We start from the raw sequence: 27,521 nt of genomic DNA on the forward strand, positions 1-27,521 counted from the left end.
TGAAAGACAGGAAACACTCAAATGTTTTCAGAATTAAAACAAATACTACGACGAATGACAGGCTTTACTGCTTCAGTTTGTAATATTCAACTCTGAAAGGAAGCTCTTGTCACGTATTTTAAAAAGCTCTGACATTTCAGAACGGTTGGAGCAAATAATGCAACTCCATGCACAGGGTTTCTTTTCACATTAAAATAACTCTGTATGCTTAATTCTGCAGCAGGAAAGGCCTAGCGCACCTTTATTTTGGTGTCGACACTGAGCAGAGTGAAGAGCGTGTTCATGTCTATGAGGGCCTGTCGGGTCTCTCTGTACACCGTGCCCAGAAAGTTGAGTGGCATAGAGAGCTGGAAGAGCAGCCCGTTCACCATCACTAGATCACCCAGAGTCATGCTGCCTGCGGGAAGAAGAAGACAAAGCACACAGAATGTAGGGCTGGGCCAAATGGACAAAAATGTTACCACACCATCTTTTTTTCCATATCAAACAATATTGATATGCATGCTTTCCACATGTTTGTTAGACCTTGAGAATGAATGTGAACAACTTATTACCCATTATATTACTATTACCTATTACTTTAGGGCCCCATTTAATACATTTTATTCTCCCTAAATTCAGTGTTTTCCGTTTTATTTTGTATGGATTCTGTGTTTTATGATTTAATAGAAATTTATCATCAAAAATGGTGTCTAACCAAATGTATTTAAAATAAAATAAGTCAAATAAGATGCTGAACAACAGAACTCAAAATATATAAATTAAGAAGGATTAATTGGTTGGATGATATTCCTTAATAATAATATTACTTTAAGAAGCACATTTTAGTATACCATACTACTATATTCTGTCATAATTTCTGCAAGTTAAACCAAACCTTTATTTTGATGGTCTATTAATGGAGATCTGTGAGCTTAAGTGTATATTTGACATAGGGGTGACCCCGTATAGTCGACGATTCAATGCTTGGACAGGAGGAGCCTGATTCAACTCCCAATCTCAGTCGAATATTCGCGAGGTGTTATGATCATGCCATTTTGGCTATATGGGGGGTGCTCAATGTCTGATTTCACAGAGAACTACCGGTTTTCTCAGAATAAGTTAATATACAGCTTATTAAGATAATGCTGTAAAGAAGAATCTGAAAAGAAAGAAGCTTTAAATAAATATTTTAATAAATCCAGCCACCCCCACAGATTTAAGATTCACTTTCCATAATCTGTGACCGACAGAAGCATCTTGGCGGCAGGGATTTAAATCTTTAGCAAGACTCAAACTAACACAGGCAGAGGGAAAAACTGGATTTTTTCCAATCAGGTAGGGTACAAGTGATTTCAAAACATTTCAACCGGCTTATATATATATATTGTGCATCTATTATTTCTCTCATATAAGATGCATTTGGTTGAGTTACGCTGCAGTAAAGCGCTTCATTGTAGTACTACGGTGATCATCTCTTCAGCATGCAGCTCGAGCAGGACAAACATAATATAATAATATAAAACAATACATAATATAAATAACTATGACTGGGACTGTCATTCATAACATTATAACGAGAACACTATTATTATAAGATGCTGTGGATTTTTAGAGTTTAGTTGCTGTGTTTCTCCACAACAAGAGTTCATTCATGCAGACACGTTCATGCATTCGAGGTGTTTTGTGCCTATAAGTTGTAATATTAACGTTATGTTGTATACATAACGAAGCGTATTCTATATGAGATGGATGAGTTAAATCCCATTGATTAAAAACCTGTTATCAAATGCTTCACTCTACTGGTTATCTTCAGCACGAGCAGCTCAAAACAGACATGCAGAACATTAATAACTGTCATATACATAATGTTATAATGAGAGCACTATTGTAAAAAATGTTGTGAATTCTTAGGGTTTTGCTGACAGACAAGCTCAGAGTCACTTGACCAGCTTTACACTGTTTCATGTTCATGTGTTCGTGTCCTCATCTATTGAGACACAGCCTTTGAAAACACTGAGCATCACGTGTTTGAGTTTGTGTGGAATACAGTCAAACCAAAATGTATTCAGACACCTTCAACATTTCTCACATTATCAGTTTATTCACTAGTTTAGAATATGGTAATAAAATATGACAAGAACTCTGTGTTAAATTGTGTCAGAGCAAATTCATCTTGATAATGTCAGATAACTTTGATTGTAATCCATTACATATCTTTCCATCAACCAAAAATTATTCAGCTGTTAAATTTAAGAACACAATTAGATAATACCAATTTAGCTCAACCAATTACCAAGCGATGCTTCATTTGGTTCAGTCTGTGGTGTAAAAATGTCACATTAGCAATTAAAGAAAAAACACAAGCAAAACATGCTCAGGTCAAAGTGTCTGAATCATTTCTGATCCCAAATTATCATCAATTTGACTGGTAGTCCACTGTATGAAGAATGTTTGGGTGTAATATGTCACAGATTGCTATCCTCACTTACATAAATTAACTATAGTGTCCTGCACCCGCTAGTAAAAAAAAATATCAAAAATAATACTTGGCGTCTGAATGATTTTTGGTTTGACTGTAGAAGAAACTGTGCCATTTGTTTACACAGAGACACACAGAACATGCAGATTTTCTAGCGGCATGCACTGACTGCTGCTGTCGCCTTTATTTCTGCTGTGATAGACTTGATTAAACCACATCAAGTAAAAATGTCTTTGTTTTCAACTTTTTTTAATCGACATCTTGATGCACTATATTGCCAAAAGTATTGGCACCCCCTTCTAATGAACAGGTTTGACTACTTTAGTAATTTCTATGAGTATAAATCTTAATGTTTAAGCATATAATGATATTCTAGGGAATTGTGTGCTTCTAATTTTATAGCAACAGTTTGGACAGAACCCTTTTCTATTCTAACATGACAGTGTCTCTGTGTATAAGACACGGTTCAAAAAGACATGATTGATTGAGTCAGTGTGGAAGAACTTGACTGGTCTGCAGAAAGCCAAGTCCTGATCCCAGCTGAACTCCTCTGGTGTGACTTTATATGCAGACCTTGAGCCAAAAACTATCACCAAACACCAATGACTTGTACATAAGGGTACTGTCATTTTAGACACGTCCAAAACTGTTGCAACAGAGATGGAAATACAATTTTTAAATACATGAATTATGTTTCCATCTTTGTTGCCACAGTTTTGTTAGTGCCTTCTTCTGTTGTAAAGAAGGGGGTGTCCCAACACTTTTGTCCATATAGTGTCTATACAAGTCATTGGTGTTTGGTGATGAGTTTCTGGCTCAAGGCCTGAATCAGTTGAGACTGTTACACCTGCTTTTATTGGCTGGACTGGATTTCCTGGCCACATTCATCTCTAATTATATCAGCGTGTCACTGCATGTTGCTGAGGCATATTGTAATTGGAAATCTGAAAGAAAAGAAAAAAAGGCTACAAGAACTCACTGATTTTTCACCTGCCATTATGCCTTTGCTTGCCAGCAGCATGATGGCGGTGAGGCCGATGCTGAAGATGGCGCTCTGACCGAAGTTGAGCATGGCCAGAGTAGAGGTGGTCTTCAGAGACGACGACTCGTACACCTTCAGAAAACTATCGTAACGCTCCGCCTCATACTTCTCATTGTTGAAGTACTGAAAGAGAGAGAAACACATGAACACATGCTTTGTTAAAGATTTAAATCCAAAAGCACTGATGTTTTAAAATTTAGTCACACAGAAATAAAGCAATGTGAACCGGCATTTCACAAAAGAAAGAGGACAAATACGCTACTTATTCAGCCCAGTCCGTTTCTGTTTATTTGTAGTCGCAGTATATATCACATTAAAGACTGATCATTTCTATGTTTTACAATAAAAAATACAACCGTATACGAGACTTATGACCGACAAAATATGTTAACGTTACACGATTGTGATAGAAAATGAGAAGCTGACGTCTGATTTCTTCAAGTGGCCGTAACTTATTTACGATGTTAACTATGGTAATGTCCAGCGTGCATAGTATTTTGCATCGCTTATAAATATTTCTGCCTTGTATGCTGATCATAATCCACATTGGATCTCAAACAGAAGTTATTTCAAACACTTGCTGCTGTCTGAAAGGGAGTTTAAGTCTTTAATGCTGGTGTTATAGCTGTTCATTTTCTGAAATGACGCGGAGAAACTCCACCTTTGTTCATAACCACTCCTCTAGCCCCAGCTGGGCCGCTTTGGCCCAAGGTTTTCGTCAGGTCAAAAATCCCTGGCCGTTGGCCCCGAGGAAGCACCGACGAGGCACAATCAAGCCCCAGAGGTGACAGTGGAAACACGTCTGGCCCTGGCAAGCACTAGCACACTCGCTTTTGGCCTGACAGTGGAAACACGGCTATTGATCCTCGTTTATAAGTGCCTTTTAAGTTTAATGAGTGTGTAGATGACAAAAAGCAGCTGACGTTGGCTACATTAAAAACAGATGGACATTATTTGAATGGGTTCCAACAGAAGAGCATCCAATCAGAAGTTAGAATTCGTAATGGCGATGTTCATCGTTTATTCAGAAAAAAGGTCTGTAATGGTATATTATGGCATTTATATGCCAAGAAATGGCATGATATTACCACTGAACAAATAACACTAAGTGTTAGCCTGCTTATACCAGTTAAAGGTCTCTGGGATGTGAAATCAAGTGTATAACACAAGCTGTGCCACATGTGAACATGCAATGCCTCAATCACACATCCAGATGTCATTAATGCTACAATCGCATCTCAAAACAGCAGCAGCTGAGTAAACCAAAGCCCAAGGCTTTCCCAGGCTCAGAGATGATACCGAGCGAGCGGCTCAAACATCTGAGACTCTTGAGCAGGGAGAATGATGTTGTGAAGACAGCTGCACAGAGAGCCACACGGCTCTGAAACAAAGAGCGCCACAATTAATTAGCTCTGAAATGTGACAAACAGTGGCGTGGCGATAAACAGACACGGCTGGTTATGTGGAGGACAGTGACAGAATTATGCAGTAGAGCAACTAAGACAAAAAAATATGATTATAAATTGAACAGTACATTTTTCCAACACATTAATGCTAGCCATAATTTTGGCCTAACAACTTATACATAAATTTCACTCAGACGGTTCATTTAAAACCAAAAACACATCCTGTGTGTAGTCCAGAAAAGCAAAAAGCTTGATTTACATAGAAACCAAAATAGCATGACGTGAAGTTACTGAATATTAACACTTTTGGTTTACTGAATGGCATACAACTAAAACATCACACTCATAATTGTGCTGTAAATCTATGCATACACTGCCATTCAAAAGTTTGGGATTAGTAAGATGATGTTCTTTAAAGAAGAATCCTCCCGGATATTAAGTAAAGATCATGTTCTGTGAAGATATTTTGTAAATTTCCTACAGTAAATATATCAAAACTTAATTTTTGATTACTAATATGCATTTCTAAGAACTTCATTTGGACAACTTTGACTTTCTCAATATTTAGATTTGTTTGCTCCCTCCATTCCACCTCCCTCCTCCATTTTTATTTTGATATATAATGTGTTCATATAATCATAGCAGAAAATATTCTGAGGGCTGTCAAATTTAGGTGAAAATCATCAAAAATGCTGGTGGTGGCAGGCAACTTTTTAAAAACCGCTGAAGGGGAAAGAGTTAAAGACGAGCCTAGCACTGTCAGCGAGTGTGTTTAGAGAGAAACAGACAGATATACGGGGGTATTTGTGCTAGTGTAACAGATCTGGAGTGGGTGGGAGATCTCATTATGCATGCACACGGGCTTAAAGTCATACTAAATCCACATGCACTGACACCAGTGAGCGGAAACAACGCTGCTCTTAACAAGAACAAGAACAGATTGAGCTGAAGAGCAAAGGATACGAGAGTTGAGACAGAAACGGAGCACAACAGTCTGTTAGATAATAAGACACTTCTGCAACGGTGCCTGAAGTATTTCTGTCACAGCAGATATTACCAGCACACTTCTCAGTCTGTTATATATGACTGCATTTACCACAACCTGCACAAAACTGATGTCCTGTCATTTGCTGAACAGCATTATGTGTGGAAAGCAACATTATTTTGCAATATACTTAAAAATTAATGGATATACAAAGAGATGCATGAAGTGGCTTAAAGTGCTGTATTCTAGTATGACTTATGTGCCATCGCTTCTTTATACAGAACCTGCAGCAGAGCAGAGCTGTTACCTTGTAAAACACCTTTAAAACTGAAATATCGTTACAGCAGGAACTGAGTCTCATAATTGATGAGTTGCACATTATTTCCCTGTTATATTCCCTATATACAGTATATACACACAGATGCAACATGCAGCTCCAAAAATGTTCTCCCAAACGATCAAGCTTCTTCGAATTCATTACATTATAATGCATCAAACAAGATTCTCACTCATTACATTCAAATTGCACATTTCTAATTGTATACATAAAAAAAAAACCTTCTGGGTTACACTATTTTAAGGTGTCCTTGTTGCAGTGTAATTATTGATTTAAGTCCTTAGTAATATTAATGAACTACATGGACATGATTGGAGTTTGGTTTAGGGTAACTTGCATGTAATTATGCATAATTTATTGTTATTATAATAGTAAGTACATGTAACAAGGACACCTTAATATAAAGTGTTACCGAATTTTGTTCCTCCCATGAACATAAATTAAGATAATTTTCTGTTTATTGAAAGTCTAGGGAACCAATATTAATATTAAAAATGAAGGCTTAAGCTTAAAATAATTAAAAACATCATGAAAGAAATCCATATGAATTGAGCAGAGCTGCATTTACTTGAAGATCAAAATGTCCTGTTGACTCGACAGCAGCTCTAATACTGTCTGTCTGTCTGAATGAGCAACCCAAGTCAAGCCTGTATTCTGTTCGAGACGATCCCCTGCAATCATAGATGACTACAGTAATATCAAAGACATTCATAAAACTGGGAATTCTCATCACATCTGACACAAGAGTCCAATCACTCTGAGCGGAGAGAAAAGCATTTGTGTGCAGACCACAAAACTGATGAGAGCGGCTCCGGTGGAGGACAGCGACTGGATCTAAAACCTTCATATGACACTCCGCTCATATGTGCATCTCAGTTAACAAAAACACACATGGAAACCAGCAACATTCATTAGACACACATATGTGCAGCAAAAAGCAGCACTGTATGACGTGAGAGTCAGCACACAGCAGGGCTTTGCCAGAAACAAGCTTGTGATTGCTGATTTGTGTGCGTTCAGCTATAGAATACAGTTGTCACTCCCATAAATAAACCCTATTAATGACCCGGATACAGGACTAACAGCCGTATCCTGCTGCTGTGTGAATGTGGTCCTACATAGAGCTGGGTACTGACACATCGACCCCGATTCACAAGCTCTTGATTAGATTCTGATCTAGATTTGATTAAATTATTCAACAGATATTATGTTTTCATCTGTTTCTGCATATCCTAGTGTTTTGAGTCAAATTCATAAAACAGGCAGTAAAATGCTTGCTCTGTTGATTATCTCCAGGAAAACAATAACTCTGTTTTAAAGACTCCTAAACTGTAAAGAATAAAATAAGATTTGACACATTATTGCGTTGGATAAAATGTATTTGAAGTCGCTGTCAAATGCTGACAGTGCAGGGTTTTATTTTTTTTGTGAATGCATCAAATGTTGCAAGATTTCATGTAGTCAATGTCCACAGACTCTTATTTTTTAGGTTCAAACTAGGATTGCATCTGATTTTAGAAGAGATACTGACATTTGTTATGCTTCTAGCAATCTCAGTTCAAATGGATTAAAATCGATTCACTGATATTGTCTCACTATTCTGAGAAAAAAAAGTCAGATTTGCTAAATATAAATGTGCAATTCTGAGAAAAAATTCAGAATAGTTTTTTTTTTATTCATTGGCGCAAACAGGCTTTCATACTTTAGCATAGCATTTGTTGCTAGAAAACAAACACAAAAAGCAGGGTTGTAGATTTAACTCAGGCATGTTGCACCGACAGTGCAGTTTATCATGTGACCCACCTTAACGGTTTCATAATTGAGGAGAGAATCGATAGCAGCGTTTCCAGCCTCATTATCAGCCTTATTCATCTGGATCCTGAACCGCGTCCTGATCAGAGACACAGAGGGTGATTAATACAGCAGCGATCAATGCAGCAGACAATAACTGGTCTCTGACAGACGCATACAGTACCTCCACTGCGTGACAGCGACGGTGAAAGCGGTGTAGGCCGAGAGCGTCCCCACAGTGACCAGAGCAAACTGACCGCCACACTTATAATACTGCAGAGAAACAACAAAACAGCTGTGAGGAACTGAAGAGCGACACGTCCCGAGTCTTCAGAGATGAGATGCATCATCTAGCCTCATAATCCACACTCGCATTCACTCTACCTTGCATTTTCACCAGCTAATGGAGTGTGACAAATGGAGAAATATGCTGTTAGAGTTAATGTTTCTGCCATCACTAAAGGATTCGGATTAATCAGCCTGCGGAGGTGAAAATTAGGCACATAAAGAAACCACAATACTAGACTATTAATACTTGTCAAGTATTAACACCTCATGTGAGGGAAGGGTCTCGGACTACATACTGCACATGTGACAGGGTTCCTACACATTCTCCATTTCAAAACTCCATACTGTTCCAGACTCAAATTTCCAAACCTCTTGGTTGATTTTCAGACCATATTTAATATAAATGGTTCATAGAGCATTATTTTCAGCTTTATATTTGGTATATAGTACAGTCATGTGTAAATATTTTAATTTTCTCAGGGTTATGTTCTCAGTGACAACATACAGAATCCCTAAAATAACAAATAAATCAAAAATACAGTTTTACTTGTACACAAGAAACTTTGTGCCATCGAGAAACTATTCACATGTGCATGGTAATGTTTTGCATGAAAATTTCAAAATTTCACTTTTCTTATGTTAGTAACTCTAATATCAAGGCCTAATGTCCAATTTAACTCATCCTCTGTGGCGGCCAAGAAACCACACCGCTAAATGAGCTGATGGCACAACAGGTGGCTCACTGTGCATTGCCCTATAATATATGTTAAATTTAATGCTTTCTTGTGCACACATAAAAGTCTGCATATTTTTTATTTTTGCAAAGGCCCTTGAGGTTATGTAATACGATGCTAAGAATATAGTGTGAAGAATCCCAAAATACTTATAACCTGCATTTTGCATAATAAAAAAAGTGCACTTTGAATTCAGTCATATTTGGCTCTAATGAATCACTAAACAGCTGCCATGAAACCTCACTTCTTGTACGATACATACACTATATTGTCAAAATACGATGTCAAATGGTTGCACTCGGTGAGCTACTGGCCCTTATTTCTATAGTCTTTGGCTTTTTACCACAACACAACTCAGAAACTAAAATAATGATATGATACCACATTGTGTGGCTTTTGGTTGTCATTTTCAGTCAAAGGGCAGCAAGAGAAGCAATGCAAGACTGCTTTCCTAGCGATAATAGGAGGAGAAAAGCATGGGAAGATGCCTGTGGACGAATAAAACTTCATAAAAACCTGCTTCTTTTTTCTCTCCACTTTAGCCCTGATGCCGATGCCTTTGAGTCTTTTAGTAGACCACATCTACTGAAAGAGCTTACAAACACCAGAGACAAGAAACGCTAGATGCCATCTGTTAAGATGCAAACATGCCGACGCCAATCATGGCGCTAGGAGTTTCTCAGCGTTTAGACTCCTTGTGGGGAAACAAAAATAAAAAAATCAATGGTACAGCATTTGGTTTAAACCTATACTTATATCCATCGCCACCTGTAAGCTCTCTCAGTAGCTGCGGTCATCATATCAGTATTGTTGTCCCTTTCGAGATGCGTTGTGGTAAAAATAGCAACAGGTAATGCTAGTAGCTCACCGAGTGCAACAATGAATAATGGTGCCCCCCCATAGTTCAAAATACGTGATTAAAACTGTGATTTTTTTAAATAACAAGTCTTTGATGGGTTTTCTACTACATATTTCAGATTGAGAAATCATTTACGTTATATTAATCCATACAAGTCTTAATACCCAGGGATCCCATTAAAGCATGATATTCTAGGGAATATTCTATCATTATATGCTTTAACATTAAGATTTGTACTCATAGAAATTACTGAAGTAGTCAATCATTAGAAGGGGGTGACCCAATACTTTTGGCAATATAATGTTAATTTTCATTAAATTCTTAATTTTCGATTATAAAAATAAAAAACTAAATAGGGGCAAATGTCTGGAAACACATATCTTACTACTCTTATACATTTCTACTTACTACTTATACTCTGCTTTCCCCCCCCCCCCCATACTTTTCCAAACCCCGTTGGAACCCTGAGTGAGCTGAACTGTGGATGTGTGTGTTTCTCATGATCTGTGTGTGATAACTTCTAACGCTCCAATCCTTACACAAAGCTATCGTGTGACTTCAGGAGATTTCAGCTCATGCAAAAGCGCCACATGCACTAGCATAAGGGTTAATGATGTGCTATGCTCAAGAGTGTCACTTTACTAATGAGGTCTCACATTAGCCTAGGGAATGAAGAATGACTTTTATTCCATATATTCACTGCTATGCAATGTTCCCTCTAAGCTGCGGGCGTGCGCGAATGCACACTTCTTCTGCCGCGAAGAAATAAAATGCAGACCACACACAAAAATGAGTTGGGAAAGCCATTTGATTGAATTCCAGTAAATGCAAAATAATTGCAATGCTGATGTCAAATACTAGGTCAAATGTTGACCCCGCATCAGTGGAGTTTTTGTAACGCGGCAATTGTCTATGTTGTCAGGTATAGTAAACAGCTAGTGTGCAGTTGGGCTAATTCATTTACTACAAAAATAATACAATGCACTTTAGTGAACATTGTTCTCTTTTACTTTATTGCCGTTTTATTATAAAAGCAACAAGTCACTCCAGGCCATTAATGTGCATTTACTGATGCTCTGCTCTCTCTATTATTCCAATAGGAATCTGCACAATCTGGGATTTCCCATAGAGAAAAAAAAAATTCTTCCCCACGCAAGTTTTGCTCATATTCAAGCTGATCCCATGAATTTGTCGCTGTGTGACTTGAAAGTGACTTCTGTTTGAGTTGTGCTTCGTAGGCTGTGTTCAGACGGTCAGAAAAAAAAAAATCAGATTTTTTTGCATATCCAGATATTATCCAGATGGGTTTTGCATGTCTGAACATCAAAAAAAACAAAACATATTGAATATGATTTTGTTCAAATATGATACAAACCATATATGTAGGTGTTTGAAGTGCGTATTTTTACAGATATGTCTCAGTCCGGATGCTCTGGCTGCTCAAATCAGATTTCAAAATGTATGTTGCATCACTCTTAATGCAACAAATGCGATAACGTCAAAATCGGTGACTAATATTAGGCGTCTTGATAGGATGCTTATATGGACATTGAAACGATGCTCCTCCATTTTTCTGCATCTGTTTTGAAAGTCTCATGAACACATGGGTATGCCTGGGACAAACCAATCTGTTTTGATCACGTGCAATTAATAGAGAGGACAGTCTGCCTAATAAGATCTGATTTGAGAAAAAAAAAAAAAAAATACGGTTTGCCTGCAGTCTGAACAAAGCCTTACAGGATGCTACTGAGTCGAGACAATTTACCTTTTTGCTTGAAATATTTTGCTACAATTTTACTAATGTGACTGCACCTTTACAGTGATTTTACCACATTTAAAGGGAGGTTATATGTTGTGCCCAGGAACAGCCGTTATTTGTGGTAAAATGGTGGCTTTATAAACTATAACACTTTAATATGGAGCCAATTCTCACTAGTTGCTTATTAGAACGCCTATTATTAACATATTGGCTGTTTATTAGCTAGTTGTTAATAGCGAGAATTGGACCTTAAAATAATGTGTGATATGAGGAGATCCTTTGGACTTACCAAAATGCTGCTGACCAGGATCATTTCAAAGAGCGTAGGCCCCAGGTTAAAGACCAGAGCGCTGAGCACGAAGCTGATTCCTCGAGTGCCACGGTCGATGGCTTTGGACAGCGCTCCGGTCTGCCTGCTCAGGTGGAAGCCCAGGTCCAGGTTGTGAAGATGGAGAAAGACGTTCTTGGCTATCCTCCTGATGGAGCTCTGAGCCACTTTCCCGAACACTGCGTTCCTCAGCTCATTGAAGAGAGCGGCTCCGGCGCGGGAAAGACCATCTGAAAACACACGCGTTCACCGTCAACACAACACACTTAAAAGAACAGAAAACTAAAATGAGATGAAGCGTGTGCCACTTCATTTACATAGTTGCTGGAGAAACAAAGGGAGTCATTGCATGCGGCGTTGACAACTTCCTATAAAATTATAGAGTTATTGGAGACAGTCACAGCGGTACTCTCATGCCCATGGCAATCACAAAAATGAAGAGCCTAACATTGCACACTGCATATTATTTGCATGCGTGTCTGTATGAATGATAACAAGCTTCAGGGAACGTTCACACAGTCACACATTAGACTGCATGACAACCGAGTATGCTGACTTCTTCCTCTTCACTCAAGAGCACCTGAAGCTCATTAAACCAGCTCTTCTTGACACTGTATAGCTGCTTTACAACATTAACACCGTTTAGCTAACAAGAGCCTTGTTAAGGCTTTAAAGCAACTGTATGCAAGACATATTAGTTTCTAAATTATTCTGATGAATAAGAACGAGAATGGCTTCCGTTTCTTTCCCAAACGTTTGTAAGTTTAGGGAGTTTTCTAAACTTGTGACTTACATTTTAGACACATTACTGACCGTTTTGGCTAACGAAAACAGTTCTAAGCAAAGCCACAGCAGAACAGTCGCACAGCGGCGTTTCGTTACTGAACGATTCAGCATTTTTGAACAAATCGGGTGAGTCAATGATTCAGTGAGCCATTCATAAAGACAGTCAACTTGCTTTATGTTTTGAATGAATTAGCTGTTTGAACGAATCGGTTGAATCAATGACTCGCTCATTAAGACAGTGACACGCCACCTACTGGTGGTTTGCTTTCATATTAAAAGTAGGCCTATCGTTGCATTTTCCAACGTTTCATATTTAGGCCTATATGTTAAAACAGTGAAACGTTTATTCTTATAACATTATTTATGCATTTGCAATTTTACTGTGTAAATGCATTGATGGAAGCTTCATTAAACAGTCTGAGTAAATACATCTAAATGGCACTTTCCATGCAGCTTCAGTGTTTCCTCTGCAGTGGAAAGATGGAGTTCGTTGATACTGATTTCATTTGAATGGTAACAACCATACAGAGTCTAATTATTCTAACTGAATTGATCAAATTTAAGAATTTGACAAATGATGACACGTGCATTTAGTAAGGTTAGGAAAATATTGCACTTCATAAAGTTAAAAAGTGTCCTAGAAATCAATTTAAGGGAAATATCACAAATATGCTGATTAAAGTAATACCTGATAGAGCACTGATGAGACTATTGCTTCAGAATGCATTATATTTAGACCAAAAAAAGGCCTCTTTCACTTAATATACCCACATGAAGTACCCCTGCAATTTTAATGTAGTATTCATGTTCACGGTTCTTGGACATTGGTTAATGGTCACATGACTTATTTTCATTGTCATTAAAATTAATTAATGTTACTTTTTCATGACTTAATTATCTTTTCATTAAACCCTGCAGTTCCTTCACGGAGCCTTAACGCAATGTCATGTTTAATGCACTTCATGTTGTTAGTAACAATGAATGGCCATACAGTTACATTTTAAAATATGACGTTAGAATCGGGATACCAAAAGTCATTAATGAATTTGATATGAACATCCCATTTAGGTTTTATCTGCTAGTGGGAAACAAAACTGGCTTAATGCATTAAATTCACAGCCTCAGGATGAATAGTGCCTTAAATACAATATAAATCAAGGCAAATTCTGCAGAGATCATCTGTGCCTTGCAGCGCACACAAATCACACAAGCAGCAGCAGAGAAGCATTTAATGGTCTGTGTGCACAGGAGCTAATGGCTCTCATTAAAATAAGCAGTTATGGGAAGACAGTGAATTTTCACTTTAAGACACAATGATTCGCTAAGTGCTTAGTTACCATTAGTCTTTATCTTCATTTATCTTTATTCAAACATGCACTTGGGCTCCATTGGGTGGCACAAACTGCCATCTTCAACAAAAGCAAACTAAGACTAGAATGAATTATAAAAAATAAATTAGTTCGCACCGGTCAAACTCCATGAGAGGGAAAAATCATGCTCATCAATTTTATATCACACCTGTACTGTTCACAAATACCTTGCCTTAATGCTTTAGACTGACACTCTAAATGCTCGGGCCATCAAGTGCACAGAAAATGACTCCATGAGTGTGTTGAGCAACCGTTGTCTTCTAATGCAAGGATGAAAACCACCTGATGATGGCGAGGTTTGTGGAAAACATTAAAAAAAATAAAAAATTACAAGATAACACCCTTTCCGTCTTCTGACACATTCCTCTTCTGTCCTAGTAATAATGCTGTACTATGAAAACCCCCTGAAACTATAACTATATACTGGACCAAACAGAAAACCCAGGACAAACAGCTATGGCTCATTTGATGTGCAAAATGGATCTTTACATAATTCTTAAACACATTAAAACACCTAAAACAGTGCTAACATTATTACCTCAGGAGAATAAAATAAATAAATAAAAAATAAAACATTTAATAAAGAATTATTCTAATTTTGGTGCATTGATGGGAATGGTTTAAGAAAGCATTGTGGTGAATAAATGTTTCTCTCTGCTGACAAGTGTTATAGTTCAGCCAGGAGTTTGAGGTCAATGCTGTCAAAGTGACGAGCAAACCAAACACAAACTTACAAATTGCATTTGCACCCAGAGCAGATGCATGCATCCCCATGAATCTAGAAAGCAATACTGACACAAAACTTTTGGGGAAAGGTCAGTTGGCGCTTAATATGCAGCACGCTTCCCAAAATGAAGTCAAACACCTGCCAAGACAGGAGCAGGCAGCACTCACAGCCAATCAGAACGGCCGTTGCCATGGTGGCCACCGTGTTCGGCGCGTCGCTCAGGTTCAACGTGTGTCCCGACATCTGGTTCAGGCTGTCCACCACATATTTAAACATGAAGGGCACCATCACGTTGGTTATCTGGAGGACAAGCAGAGAAAAGGAGAGGTTGATTTGAGCACACCAAATGTTTTTCTTGGTTCCTGAGTGCACTGATGGGCAGAGGCATTAACAGCGGGCCGTGTGCGTCCTCCTGCAGACACAGCTCAAAATGAGTTGCTTGATGCATCCACTAATGGAATTGAAATGGTTATTAAAGATCATTAAAAGCTTGCGGACAGCTGCTGGGTCGTGCCAATAAACAGCGGCGCATTAGCCGGGCCGACATTTCCCTTGAATCTGGCCCCACTTTTGCTCACCCCTTTCGTCGCATGCGACTCATTTTAAGTGGATGGCACATTTCTACACCACTCGATGATGAATCTTGAGTGCATCTCATGAAACCCTGGTCAAGAACATGTCCTGGTCATATTTCACCCCGAAAAAAAAAAACAGTAAGATATTTTGTACGGTGACATTTTTCATAACAATTAAGCACATTTTCTACCACAATTCCCAAATGCATGCATTTTTTTTATAATGCATATATACACACACACACACACACACACGTATGAATGCATATGCACACTGCAATTCAAACGTTTACAACAGAAATATTGTTTAAAAGTATTACAAATTAAACCGTTTTAATATATAGAGCCAGTTTTACTAGCAGCTTGCGCCAGCACAAACCGTCTTTTGGTGTTAAAAGAGTATTATCAGGTTTTACTAAAGACACGCCGTGACAAATTAGTGCTGAAAAGCCGTGGACAGAGTTATTTTTGCACCTGACCTTATTGAATATGCATTTCTAGGAGTTTCCCTTTGAGACGCAAACTTTATGGGAGAAGAGTATTCACATGAATCACGCAACGAGATTTACTAATGTTAGCGCTCGTCAAATTACTGGTATTTGCGCCATTATTTAACGCCCAAATAAAGCATAAATTAAACTATTTTGTGCTTGAAATAAATGCACACGTATTAATTTATTTGGAAAACACATTATCTGAACATATCGTCTGCCAAGCCATGTTATTTTTAATTTGCTTCAGGAAATAAAAGACGACTTAGAGCTGGTATTGCGTGACGCCTAGTTGAGGGTTTCATCAAAACTGTTGCAACCCTTCATTTTTTGGCCTCTGGTTCTTTTCAACGCACTGTGGCTTCTTTATTTCTTTATTTGCAACTACGCCAATCTGTGCTGCGCTTGGTGTATTGCGTTGGTCGATATGTAAAGGAGATGTTGCGTCTGTGTTCTTTAATTTACACATCGTTAGTAAATCAGCATTTACTCAACCATGTCATTTCAAATCTGTACTTAATCTGTGCAACACAAAGATAATATGACAAATTTTGGACTACGCTGGACTCCACTAACTTTCATTGCAAGTACAAAAAAAAAAAACCCATTTCAAATAAATGTGTTTTCCACAGAAAAAAAAGTAATGCAGGGTTGCTTTCACAGGAAGTAATGTCACCGCTAAGCAAAGCAGGGATGCGTAACGTACTAATTACTGCACTGAAGCTTCATTTGTGGAAGATAAAAAATGAGCTGCCAACACCTCAGAGATAATTTCACTTTCAAACAGCACGCATCCATAGCAATGCCCTTTTCCAAGAGGACAGAGTCAGGAAACCCAAACAAAACCTGTCTGGGTTTGACAGGAGAGGAAGGTTTGATAAGCTTTCTCTATAGGTTCAGTGAGAGCGGATGATTCTCTCCCATGTTGAATTCAGCGCCACTGGACGATAAGATGACAGGGGTCAGACCGGCTAATATACAGTATAAGTGAGTTATCTGTTTATGAAGCCCTCTTCAGTCTTTATCTATGTCTGCAGACACATGGTGCCTACATGGGCGAGACATCCCATCAGCGCCGCCAATGACCAGCGCCGTTTGTAAATCTGGTCACTTTAACAAACGCACTGTAAGATTAAATGCATATTTAAGAGTTTCTGATGAAGTTTTTGTGGTTATCATCATGGAGTTCAAATACTCGTGTAAAATAGGCTACATAACTTTGAAAGAACAGAAGGGAAAATAAATAAGAAACTCTGTAAACTCAAAACATATGTTAAATAGATTGTGTTAATTTAATGTTGAAAAAATGAATGCAAAAGCTTAAGTGGAAAAAAAGGAAATCTTGTGCAAGGGGCCCAGAAACAGTGCCATGTGTACCACACCGCAAACAAACACTCTTTCAATCGGACAAAAATACTGAATTCACCAAAGATTGATATTTCTAGGAAATCAGCAAGTAAATGAGTGAAATGTCATCAGATGGTCATTTGCACTGAGAATATCACACAAGCTGATGGAGGGAAAAGAAAGTGTAAAAAAAAACATTGCTTTTCTGGGTGTAAATTGATGCAGACAGAAAATAAAATTAACTTGGAAGTAATGTGTGACAAAATGGTTTGTTAAAGTTGTCACGACGTGGGGATCAAATTTCACTTGATCTTTTGACATGAATGGGTTCAACACTACAAAATAAACTCAAAACTAAAAAAAAAAAGCATTTACTGAAAACAAGCAGCAAAACTAGCCATTCTCCAGAACATCGGGATGCAGATTGTTTTCAAATAATGGGACAGATAAAAACTGTGGTATTTTATGGTATTCTGGGGTACATGAACTGATTAGTGTTATATTAGTCGTCTTGTTCACTATCTAGCATTTCAAGATGCAAACACAATGTAAGCTAATGAGAAGAGTGGGAGAAAAGCAGCTCCAAAACAGATCATTTCATTCACATTCTCAATGACAGGATGTAAAATGCTCATACACTACTAAATTATTACATTACTTATAATTTAAAAGGCTTTTTTTTTTTTTTATAAGTGGACAAAAGGGAAAAACTAAATAATTAAAAAGGTCCTTAGCGTACATTGCTTCCACTCGTATTCATATTTAATACAAATCTGGTACAAATTACACCAGAAATATTCGATACATGTTTTTTAGTTTAGCATGTATTATGAACAAGTGCAGCTTTGCTTTAACCACTGCATGAGCTTCTGTGTGCTGACTTTGAGAGGTATATTGATATATTGACAAACAAGATATACACTGTAAGAAAATAAAAGGAGAATGTACTGATTTACTGTAAAACAATGCAATGAAGTGCAAAACTCAAAATACACCTGTATTATGATAAAAATCATAATACAGAAAATTACAGTACATTGTGCTCTTTTTGTTACAGTGTAGGATGAGACAAAACTGTTTATACTAATATACTTTAATGTTGTGAAGGACAGAGCGAACTCCTGTGGGAAAAGTGCATGATCCAAGTTGTCCTAAAGATGAGAGACGTGCTTCACATATTATGCACTTCAAATTAGGGCAGCACGATATTGGAAAAAACTCACACTGCGATATTTTGTTTTTCTGCGATATATATTGCGATATGAAAAAAATAATTAAAATAATAAATTCACCAGATGACTTGAATAGTTCTATTCATTGGGGTGATTTTGTAGGCGAGTAAATCAGCATAGAAAATAAACTAATTACAAGCACAGATAAACAGCCTATATAGAAACAAAGATACAAATGAAATAAACAGTGCTTTATATTTCTCAGGTAAGTTTAACAGTATTCAGGTACAGAAACTGAATAGTCAAATGGAAAATAACACAGCATAGTCTGTATAAAATTAAATCAATAAATCTGTGTTAAAGCTACAAAAGCCATAAGCAACTATGTTTACAAGGATACCTGCAGACATGCACTGTGACATGGTTTCGCACGTGTCATTTCAGACACAAATAGACGTGGAAGCGAGTGGAATTCAGTGTTCACTTGGCTCTCAGTGTCTACTGCGGACGCGAGCGGCGCTGCGCGACAAAATACAACCTATTATGATCAGTGTTGTCTACACTGAAAGCGGCGCAGCACGACAAACCCCCAACAGTAAAAAAAAAAAAGTTATTTTATGACGTACTGACACAAAGTGTGCGGTTACACCACAGCTCTCGAGAAAATTATATATATATAAACAAATCAGAATACTAAGTCACATCGCAGGATGCGTAATACGCGCACATCGTGATATGGAAGTGGAAACGATATATCGTGCAGCCCTACTTCAAATGAACTCATAGGCCTGTTTTAAGCAGCTTGCCCTCCTGCCAGATGCATGTTTGATGCATTTGTTCCTTATGCTTGCATCCTTATCTGTAATTGTTAGAATAAGATATACAGTTGGCTAATATATTTTGCATCCAAAATTGGAAACACTTCATATCAGCCAGTTCCAGCAGTACTGACAGACTTTATGTAAAGACAAAGTCATCGAAAAAAAAAATATATAAGTAATTTTTTTTTCCCTTAAACGTTACTCTTCACAGAACTAGACCTATATAAAAAGACAAATGGCCCATTAAATGATATAGCGGTGGTATGATAAAGAAACGCACCTTGGCTCCAGCGAGGAGACCCAGAGAGATGGCCACTCGAGCGCGCAGGTCCGGTCTGTCCTTGGGCCAAACATACGTCAGCATGGCCCCAAGAATCGTCGAGGAGTTCACTTCCTTCAGCTGGCAACAAACAAACAAATATGCATTTTTAAAGGGGTTTCCCAGAAAAAGAATGTGTGCGTGTTTAAAATCATACATACATACACATATAAATGCATACACACACACACACACATATATATATATTAGTGCGGTCAAATGATTAATCGCGATTAATTGCATCCAAAATAAAAGTTTGTTTACATAATGTGTGTGTACCATGTACATTTATTATGTATGTATAAATATATTTAATACATAAACAATTTTAATTTCTTAAATATATACATGGATGTGTATTTATATACATACATAAATATGCACAGTACACACATATAAACAAAAACAGATAGATGTGTGTTTTAGATGCATAGGTTTTTGGAGAATGAAAATTGTGAATGAAAACCGTGTTTTAAGGCAAAACAAAATGTTTAAAATAAAACATCTCAACATCCCAGGCATTTCCTGTAACATTTAGGCTGTAAATGATTCTACGGTGCTGTATGATACACTATGTCTGCAGCAGAGGGCAGCACAGATCCACAAAGCCCTCTGCAATCCAGCTCCAGCTCAGAGCTCAGGACTCATCCACTGTCAGTCAACCTGAGGACGAGTTAACCAACCCATCAGTACACCAGATCAGCACAACGTACAAAACCAGACCGCCAACATCGTCAACAACAAGCTCTCTGCAAGCACAACCCACCAGTCTAGTTTGTCCGGTTTGCTAGATCTAAGAGTTCTGGCACTATAGACCAGTTGCCTTAAACAGCACAGTTGATGAAGGTTTTTAAGAGATCGCTGGTATTTAACAATATTAAGCAGGTAATGTGTGCTGCTGGGGATAAACTACAGTTTGCGGTAACACTTTAGAATACTTCGGGTGGTGTCATGTACTAAAGACTGTTGAGAAAAGGAGAGGAGCAAATTAAACAAGCTCATGAAGAAGACAGGTTGTGTGTTACCCACCACAGAGACGACAGAATATGGACAAACTGGTCTCAATGATGAATCACGTTCGTCATCGCCTTCATGAAACTGAGTACAGTCAGCTAAAGATTAAATCAATTTTGCCCAACTGCTCTTAGATTGTACAATCAGTGTTATACACGATGTTAGATTAGATTAGATTAGATTAGATAGTAATATAGAATCAATTTGTTGTATATAATCATACTGCTTTGTGAAACTGGTAAAGACATGTTGTTGTGAATGTCCAATGTTCAATCCAATCGATGAGGTGAGAAAACCACAGACACCACACCATAAAGTGTGTTACGGGAACATATAAATCCACTCAACATTGTCCAAACGTCTACATGATCCAATCATACACATAACTCAATAAATTCAATACATGTATTATTACTCTGTGAAGTACATTTTACTCTACAATAACAACACATTTCTCATTCATTTCTTGAACTTTAATCCAACTCTTTTGGTCTTTCTGTCATGAAGACCATTGAGTTTTTGACATTCAGAGTTATACATTCAATTATATTAGAGTTGTGATTTTGCCCAGACTTTCAGCTGAGTTGAAAAATAAGAATCTTGTTGATGTTTTATATTTATTACATTTTGACTAAATACCACAAAGACACAATTGTGGAATAACAAGCACACAATGAGTGGGTTTACAATAATCTGTTTTAATTTCACACTCTGCTGGTTGGAAACTGTTTCCTACGTGAGGTTTTGAATGACCAGTTATTATCAGCTGATATGAGCATTATGTTTTGCGTTAAAAATCCTCAGTATGGACTGAAGCTCAATTATATACATATTAGAGAAAAAAACCAACCGTACCACATTTTTGGGGTCTGCACTGAGTCCTCCACCTGCGTGGCCGTGCCAGCACTGTCTCTCTGGGATCTGCACATGCTAAAACACACCGAGTCATGTATTAACACTTCTGACAGCAGCCTGCATTTCAGTTATTGTGCTAAAACATGAATCAATTCATGCAAAAAAAAAAAAAAAAAAAAAAAAAAAAAAAAAGTCTTATTTTGCACATACTTTTACTGCTTCTAAGATCTGTCGGCTGTTCTGAGCTCTGCTGTTGGCCCATGTTGATGAAGCTCGGCTTTGACTTGACAGCTGAAAGAAAGTCAAGAAATACAAGGTTAAAAATTCCAAATATAATATGCAGGGTTCGCAAAATCGCTAGCTCGACGTCCCAGGGCTATTGCGGGCTACCAAAATGTATCGCTGCCCTGCCCGACGGGCTACCTTAAATACAGGGCTCCCACGCAGTGTTCCCTCGAAGCTGAGAGCGCTCTTCTTCCACCGCGGCGCGCAGAAGAAATAATGTGTTGGGAAAAAATGAGTTGGGAAGCCATTTGATTGAATGCCGCCAATAAAAGGGAAGGAATAGCAATGCTCGGGCAAACCGCTGTAGAGCTAATGTCACGACAGAGTTAGAGCCGGTTTCATAGAAAGAGAACGATATGAAAGAGTCGCTGTAGAAACTGAATACTTCAATAGTTGTGATGCGCTCAACACGAGAGACAACGTGAAATAAAACATCCTCATGTATTAAAGAAGAGTGGCTTGATTAAGTGCTGGAAATAGCGGAGGATGGGTAACTAAACTCTGAAACCTGTTCAGTCACACACAAGAGTATTGTACAAACTGTACTTCATAACCATGTTTACACAGATATAGAAGAATTCATATGTTCACGATATTTATATTTAACTTACAGATCTCAGCTCAAGTTTTGCTTCAAACTTGAAACTGATCAATATTTATTTGGAACCTGTTTCTTTTTTCTTTGATTAATAAAAAGTTTAAAAGGACAGCATTTATTCAAAATAGAAATATTTTCTAACAATAGAAGTCTTTATCTATTTTATCCATTTAGCACATCCTTGCTGAATAAAGCTTATTTAAATTTATTTAAACTTTTTTGAAGCATCTTTAAAAAAGAAAAAAATGTCTGACCCCAAACTTTTGAATAGTTTATATTGTAACAAAATCTCTATTATAACTAAACACTGTTCTTTTTAACTTTGTATTTTTAAAAAATATCACAGGTCCCAAAAAATACAGTATAAAAATAAAATAATAAATCAGTACAACATTGATTATAAATCAGCGTATTAGAATGACTTCTAAAGGATCATGTGACTCTTTGCTTCACAGGAATTTATTACATTTGAAAGTATATTAAAATAGAAAACATTTATTTGAAATTGCAATAATATTATTATTTAGTGAAATAATATTCAGTATGTTTTATCAAATAGACACAGTCTTGATGAGCAAAAGAAACGTCTTTATTGATCCAAACTGTTGAGCTGCAGTGTATTGTTCAGGAAACATGTTTCTCAGGAAACCTAAAATATACATCATTTAGTCACATCAAGCGTCAAATCAGACATAAATAGCTCATTAAAGTTGTGATATAAAGAATGCTTTTGCTCAGGTGACCGAAATATCAACCCAATAGAGAGAAGTTTTGCTCAGCAAGAAAACAAATGAGAGGAGCATTGCTCCCACGGGTCCTTAAATTTGATAAACTACTAAACTGAAGAGTTTTTAAGCCTTAGACTGTTTTAAATACATTAAATGGTATAAGAAATTAGTTTTCAAAGTGCCTTAAATAGATTTAAGAATTCTGCAGATACCTTGTAAATAGTCAAATAAAACTCCTTGATATTCGTTGATATTTGTGCATTGAAAATGTTTTTGATTGACATTTATGGTCTTCAGGTGTGCTGGAGCCGGTTGGAAATAAACTTTGCAGGAGAGTAGGTCCCCAGGAGCAGGGCTGAAGACCTCTGCTTTAACCCGTTTCCAAAACTGCATTATATATAAAAGCCTCCTCAGCTAACTTCATCAATTTCATCTGGCTCCATCTGATGTATATCTGGTAACAGAACTTCACGGCTAATGAAAAGTCTGCTTAATGGGAATCAATCATATTTATTTTACAACGCATCTCTATTCATGCTCACCTCATAACTGCGCATTAAAACTGTATAATGCTTTGTGAATATGATATTTAATATGATGTGTGTGCCATAGAAGTATATAGAAATGTATTTGTTCAACATTAAGAGTTCATTGTGCATTTCAATTAATCTCCATCAAACTAAATAACTCAAATAAAAACAGCTACCAAAGAAGTTATCTGTTTAGCAAGTAAACTCTTCACTTATCATTGGCATTAATTAGTCATTAAGTAGTCAATTTCATTAAGTCCAAGCAACTTCATTTTGGAAGACAAAATCTGTTGAGACAGACATATGAACTTAAATTACCAAAATTACCATTACACATTTAAATTAATGTTTAAAAAAGTCCCAAATTCAGTCAAAAGTGACCAAAGAGCCTCAGAGGGTTTAATAATGATCAAATGATATGCAGAATGCAATCAGAGAACGCTGCCTTTATAATCACTAGAGCTGTCAATCACTCTGAAGTTGAGCGCGAGTGATTCTGCTCTTTCACCAAATCTCCCGTTATAATCAGTGCTGCTGCTTACACTGCTCAATCAATGCAACGGGAGTAGGTCTGAATATAATGTTATCATCACATATTTAATGTCTGCAGCTCTGCTCCAACAGAAATAACAGTAAAGATTGTCAAACGAGTTCCACGGGTAAAACTTATTTCTTATGCAAAGATGTTACCCAATCATAGCAGAGAGTGTACACTGAACTGAAGTCTTCACGTCAGAGAATTACCTTTTATTTGGAAGTGCACCTAAGGAAACATTACACAATGAAAAAACTATTGCAGTTCATGACCTCTTTAAGACTGAATACTTAACTAGCGGATCAAAAACTAACAAACTAGTTGCTGTTGTTTGCACATCCCTAGTGTTGAATCATTCACATTATTGCCTATTTAAAGTATATATTAGTTTTTGAATGAAAGCATTCTTGATAATAAACCATACTGCAATCATATATAGGTCTTTAGCAAAAACGATATGTGTCCCTGGAGCACACAAGCAGTCTGAAGTCGCTGGGGTATATTTGTAGAAATAACCAAAAATACACTGTATGAGTCAAAATTATCTGTTACATACTAAATCATTAGGATATTAAGCAAAGATCATGTTCCATGAAGATATTTAGTAGATTTCGTACCGTAAATACATAAAAACTACATTTTTGATTAGTAATATGCATTGCTAAGAGCTTCATTTGAACAACTTTAAAGGAGATTTTCTCAATATGTAGATTTTTTTGCTCCCTCAGATTCCAGATTTTCAAATAGTTGTATCTCAGCCAAATATTGTCCGATCATAACAAACCATACATCAATGGAAAGATTATTTATTCAGCGTTCAAGTGATGCATACATCTCAATTTAAAAAAAACTGAGGGTCACATATAGCCTGTTTTTCTTAGATTTTCAGTTAATATGGTGCATTTCTGTATCAAGGCTCGAAATTGCGACAATTTTGGTTGCATATGCTCCCATAATTTGCGACCTGAAAATGTATTTAGTGTAGGGGTGTGCGATATGACGATTTTTGATCGTGGACGATAAAAATGTCTCCACGATCTGCTTTTTAAGAAATATCGTAGTATCGCGCTACCGCGCACATTGTCAAATACAGTTCTGGCGCCGCCGTCTCTATATACTGTACAACACGACATACAGCAGTAGAGTTACTCAGACAGGACACTGCACTTATTCGCGATCGCAAAAGTACATTATTTGCACACAAGCCTTGCTGGTTAAATGTTTAATTCGCGCGCTGGTCTGACGTGCGCTTGTTCGGAGCGCATACACCTGAAGCACGCGCACTAAAACGCCTGTCTAACAGCGCCTGATTACTCAACTAACTTATCTTTTGCGCTAATACTGTCAAAACACACAAGGTTTACATACAGACTGAGTTGGTTATCTCTAAAATGAAAGTAAATAGTTAAGAGAGAAACGGATGCGTGCCTGTATATTAGATGCGTGCAGCTCTTAAAGGGACAGGACACTAAACATGCTGTCGACTGTCATTAAAGGGATAGTTCACCCTAAAATTTAATTTATGTCATTATTTACTCTGTGGAAAACCAAACAGTTGCTGGTCCACATTGACTTTGATAGTAGGAAAGAAAAATCCTATGGAAGTCACTGAGGACCAGCAACTGTTTGGTTTTCCACCTTCTTCAAAATAGCATTTATAAATGTTCAGCACAAGAAAGAAACTCATTCAGGTTTAAAACAACTTTTGAGTAAATGATGATATAAAAATACAACATTATGACAGAATTGACAGACAGATGACAGAATATTTATTTTTGGGGGAACTATTCATTTAACGTTAACAAAACAACAAACGCAAAGAGAAAAATCACTCACTATTCTTGACTGAAAAACTTTAATACAGTTGCTTTAGGAATCAGTCTATCTAGTGTTTTATTTTTATATTTGTTCATTCAATTTCATTGAATACTCTGCTAAATACACCTATTGTACCTGGAAATAAAGCACTGTTTGTTTTATTTGTATATTATGTGTATTTGTAATGTGTATCTTTGTTCTTATTTTTTAATAAGAAAAATTAAATAATGACAAAGATTTTTATCTTCGCCCACTTTGGCCTAAATATCAGCTATGCATCTTTGTCTTTCTAGTTTGGCTGTAATGCTCAGACAACTTGTAAAACCAAAATAGTAAAACTAACAAAGAATCGTGATAAAAATCGTGAATCGTGATATTTCTATAAAAAATCGTGATATGATATTTTTCCCATATCGCCCACCCCTAATTTAGTGCATATAATTGTAGTAGTGTGACCTGTTTTAATTCCTCTAAAGCGTTCACAGTTCTAGGGAGCTAGCTACAGCGGGAAACACAAGGGCTGAATCTGTCAGTGTGCTTCTCATCTGCTCTCGTGTTTCCCACCGGCGTTAGCTCCGTCACCTGAGTGACTGGCAGCAATATAAAATATGCATTAAAGATGAAATCTGTCAATATATAATTTGTAGTTTTGGTGCTCATTCATTTTTGTAAAAAAAAAGGTTAATTTCGAGCCTTGTGTATATATTCCTGTCAGAATGTCCCAGATCCCACAGCTGTGTGCTGAAAACATGCTTCAGTCACTATATTAAAGGGGGTTTTGCCTGGTAAATATGGTCCTGTCATGTGTTACTCTGATATGCGCTGCAAGTCTTATCTGAGCACACATGGGTCTGTTTATATCACATGACCCACAGGATGGAAAGAGTTCACAAATTAGTGAAACTAAACCGAACCTGTCAGCATTATATATATCAGCATATACAGTAATAGCGGTGACTGGGTAGCAGAAAATTATAGATGTTCCTACAGCGATAGTGTCACAGAATATAGACCATTTGATCAGTCACGATGAAGCATAGCAACTTCCTCCTTCAGTAAACAACGGCTAGCATGAACCAACATCAACACTCTCCAGTGACACTGCATCAGTGAACTAAAGAGTCTGTCCTTGTCCTAAAGTGCGTGACCGAGGTGACTGTACCTGACACGTGCTCTGCTCTTTCCGTTTATAGATCCACGCGTGAACGGAGCTGCTCTGCTGGAGCAAAAGGGATATTTTACGGCTTTGAATGTGAAATCCGCGCTTCACCGGGAGCAGGAGCGGCGCCATGCTGAACCCGAGGCTGAGGGACCGTCACGCGCCACGTCACTTCCGCCTCCTTTATCCAATAGAATCGACGACAGCGAATTAGTTACGATCGTTTATTTTGAGTCATGACGTATAAATTGGCTATATTCCTCTGTTTTAATTTAAATATGTATACCATCATTTCTAGCTCATATTTTTCCTTTTTAGGATTTTTTAAAATTAATGATTTATGCTTTTAGCTGATTTGTTTGCATTGAGGAAGAAAAGGCAGCTGTATGCATCTCTGAAAT

General features: G+C 37.3%; 1 protein-coding gene across 3 annotated transcripts in view; it reads right to left on the reverse strand.

The window, feature by feature from the left end:
* The window catches only part of LOC306853362 (iron-sulfur clusters transporter ABCB7, mitochondrial), a 43,412-nt gene extending 16,116 nt beyond the window's left edge, over positions 1 to 27,296 (reverse strand). Inside the window, exons 1-10 of one of the 3 annotated variants that reach the window (XR_013782732.1) lie at positions 27,124 to 27,285; positions 21,678 to 21,758; positions 21,468 to 21,542; positions 19,560 to 19,679; positions 15,041 to 15,173; positions 11,952 to 12,220; positions 8,207 to 8,295; positions 8,035 to 8,122; positions 3,452 to 3,626; positions 240 to 397 (exon numbers count right to left, since the gene is read on the reverse strand). Coding sequence is in view for 2 of the 3 variants with exons in the window: in XM_079390699.1 (XP_079246825.1) it covers positions 240 to 397; positions 3,452 to 3,626; positions 8,035 to 8,122; positions 8,207 to 8,295; positions 11,952 to 12,220; positions 15,041 to 15,173; positions 19,560 to 19,679; positions 21,468 to 21,542; positions 21,678 to 21,758; positions 27,124 to 27,252 (1,317 nt within the window). In the remaining variant the exon portion in view is untranslated. Of the gene's footprint in view, positions 1 to 239; positions 398 to 3,451; positions 3,627 to 8,034; positions 8,123 to 8,206; positions 8,296 to 11,951; positions 12,221 to 15,040; positions 15,174 to 19,559; positions 19,680 to 21,467; positions 21,543 to 21,677; positions 21,759 to 27,123 lie in introns of all 3 variants that reach the window. The other 2 variants (XM_079390699.1, XM_079390700.1) reach the window with 2 other exon arrangements.
* Positions 27,297 to 27,521: the final 225 nt, after the last annotated feature.

The sequence above is a fragment of the Barbus barbus genome (genome assembly GCF_936440315.1).
Source record: "Barbus barbus genome assembly, chromosome: 33".
Classification (NCBI taxonomy): domain Eukaryota; kingdom Metazoa; phylum Chordata; class Actinopteri; order Cypriniformes; family Cyprinidae; genus Barbus; species Barbus barbus.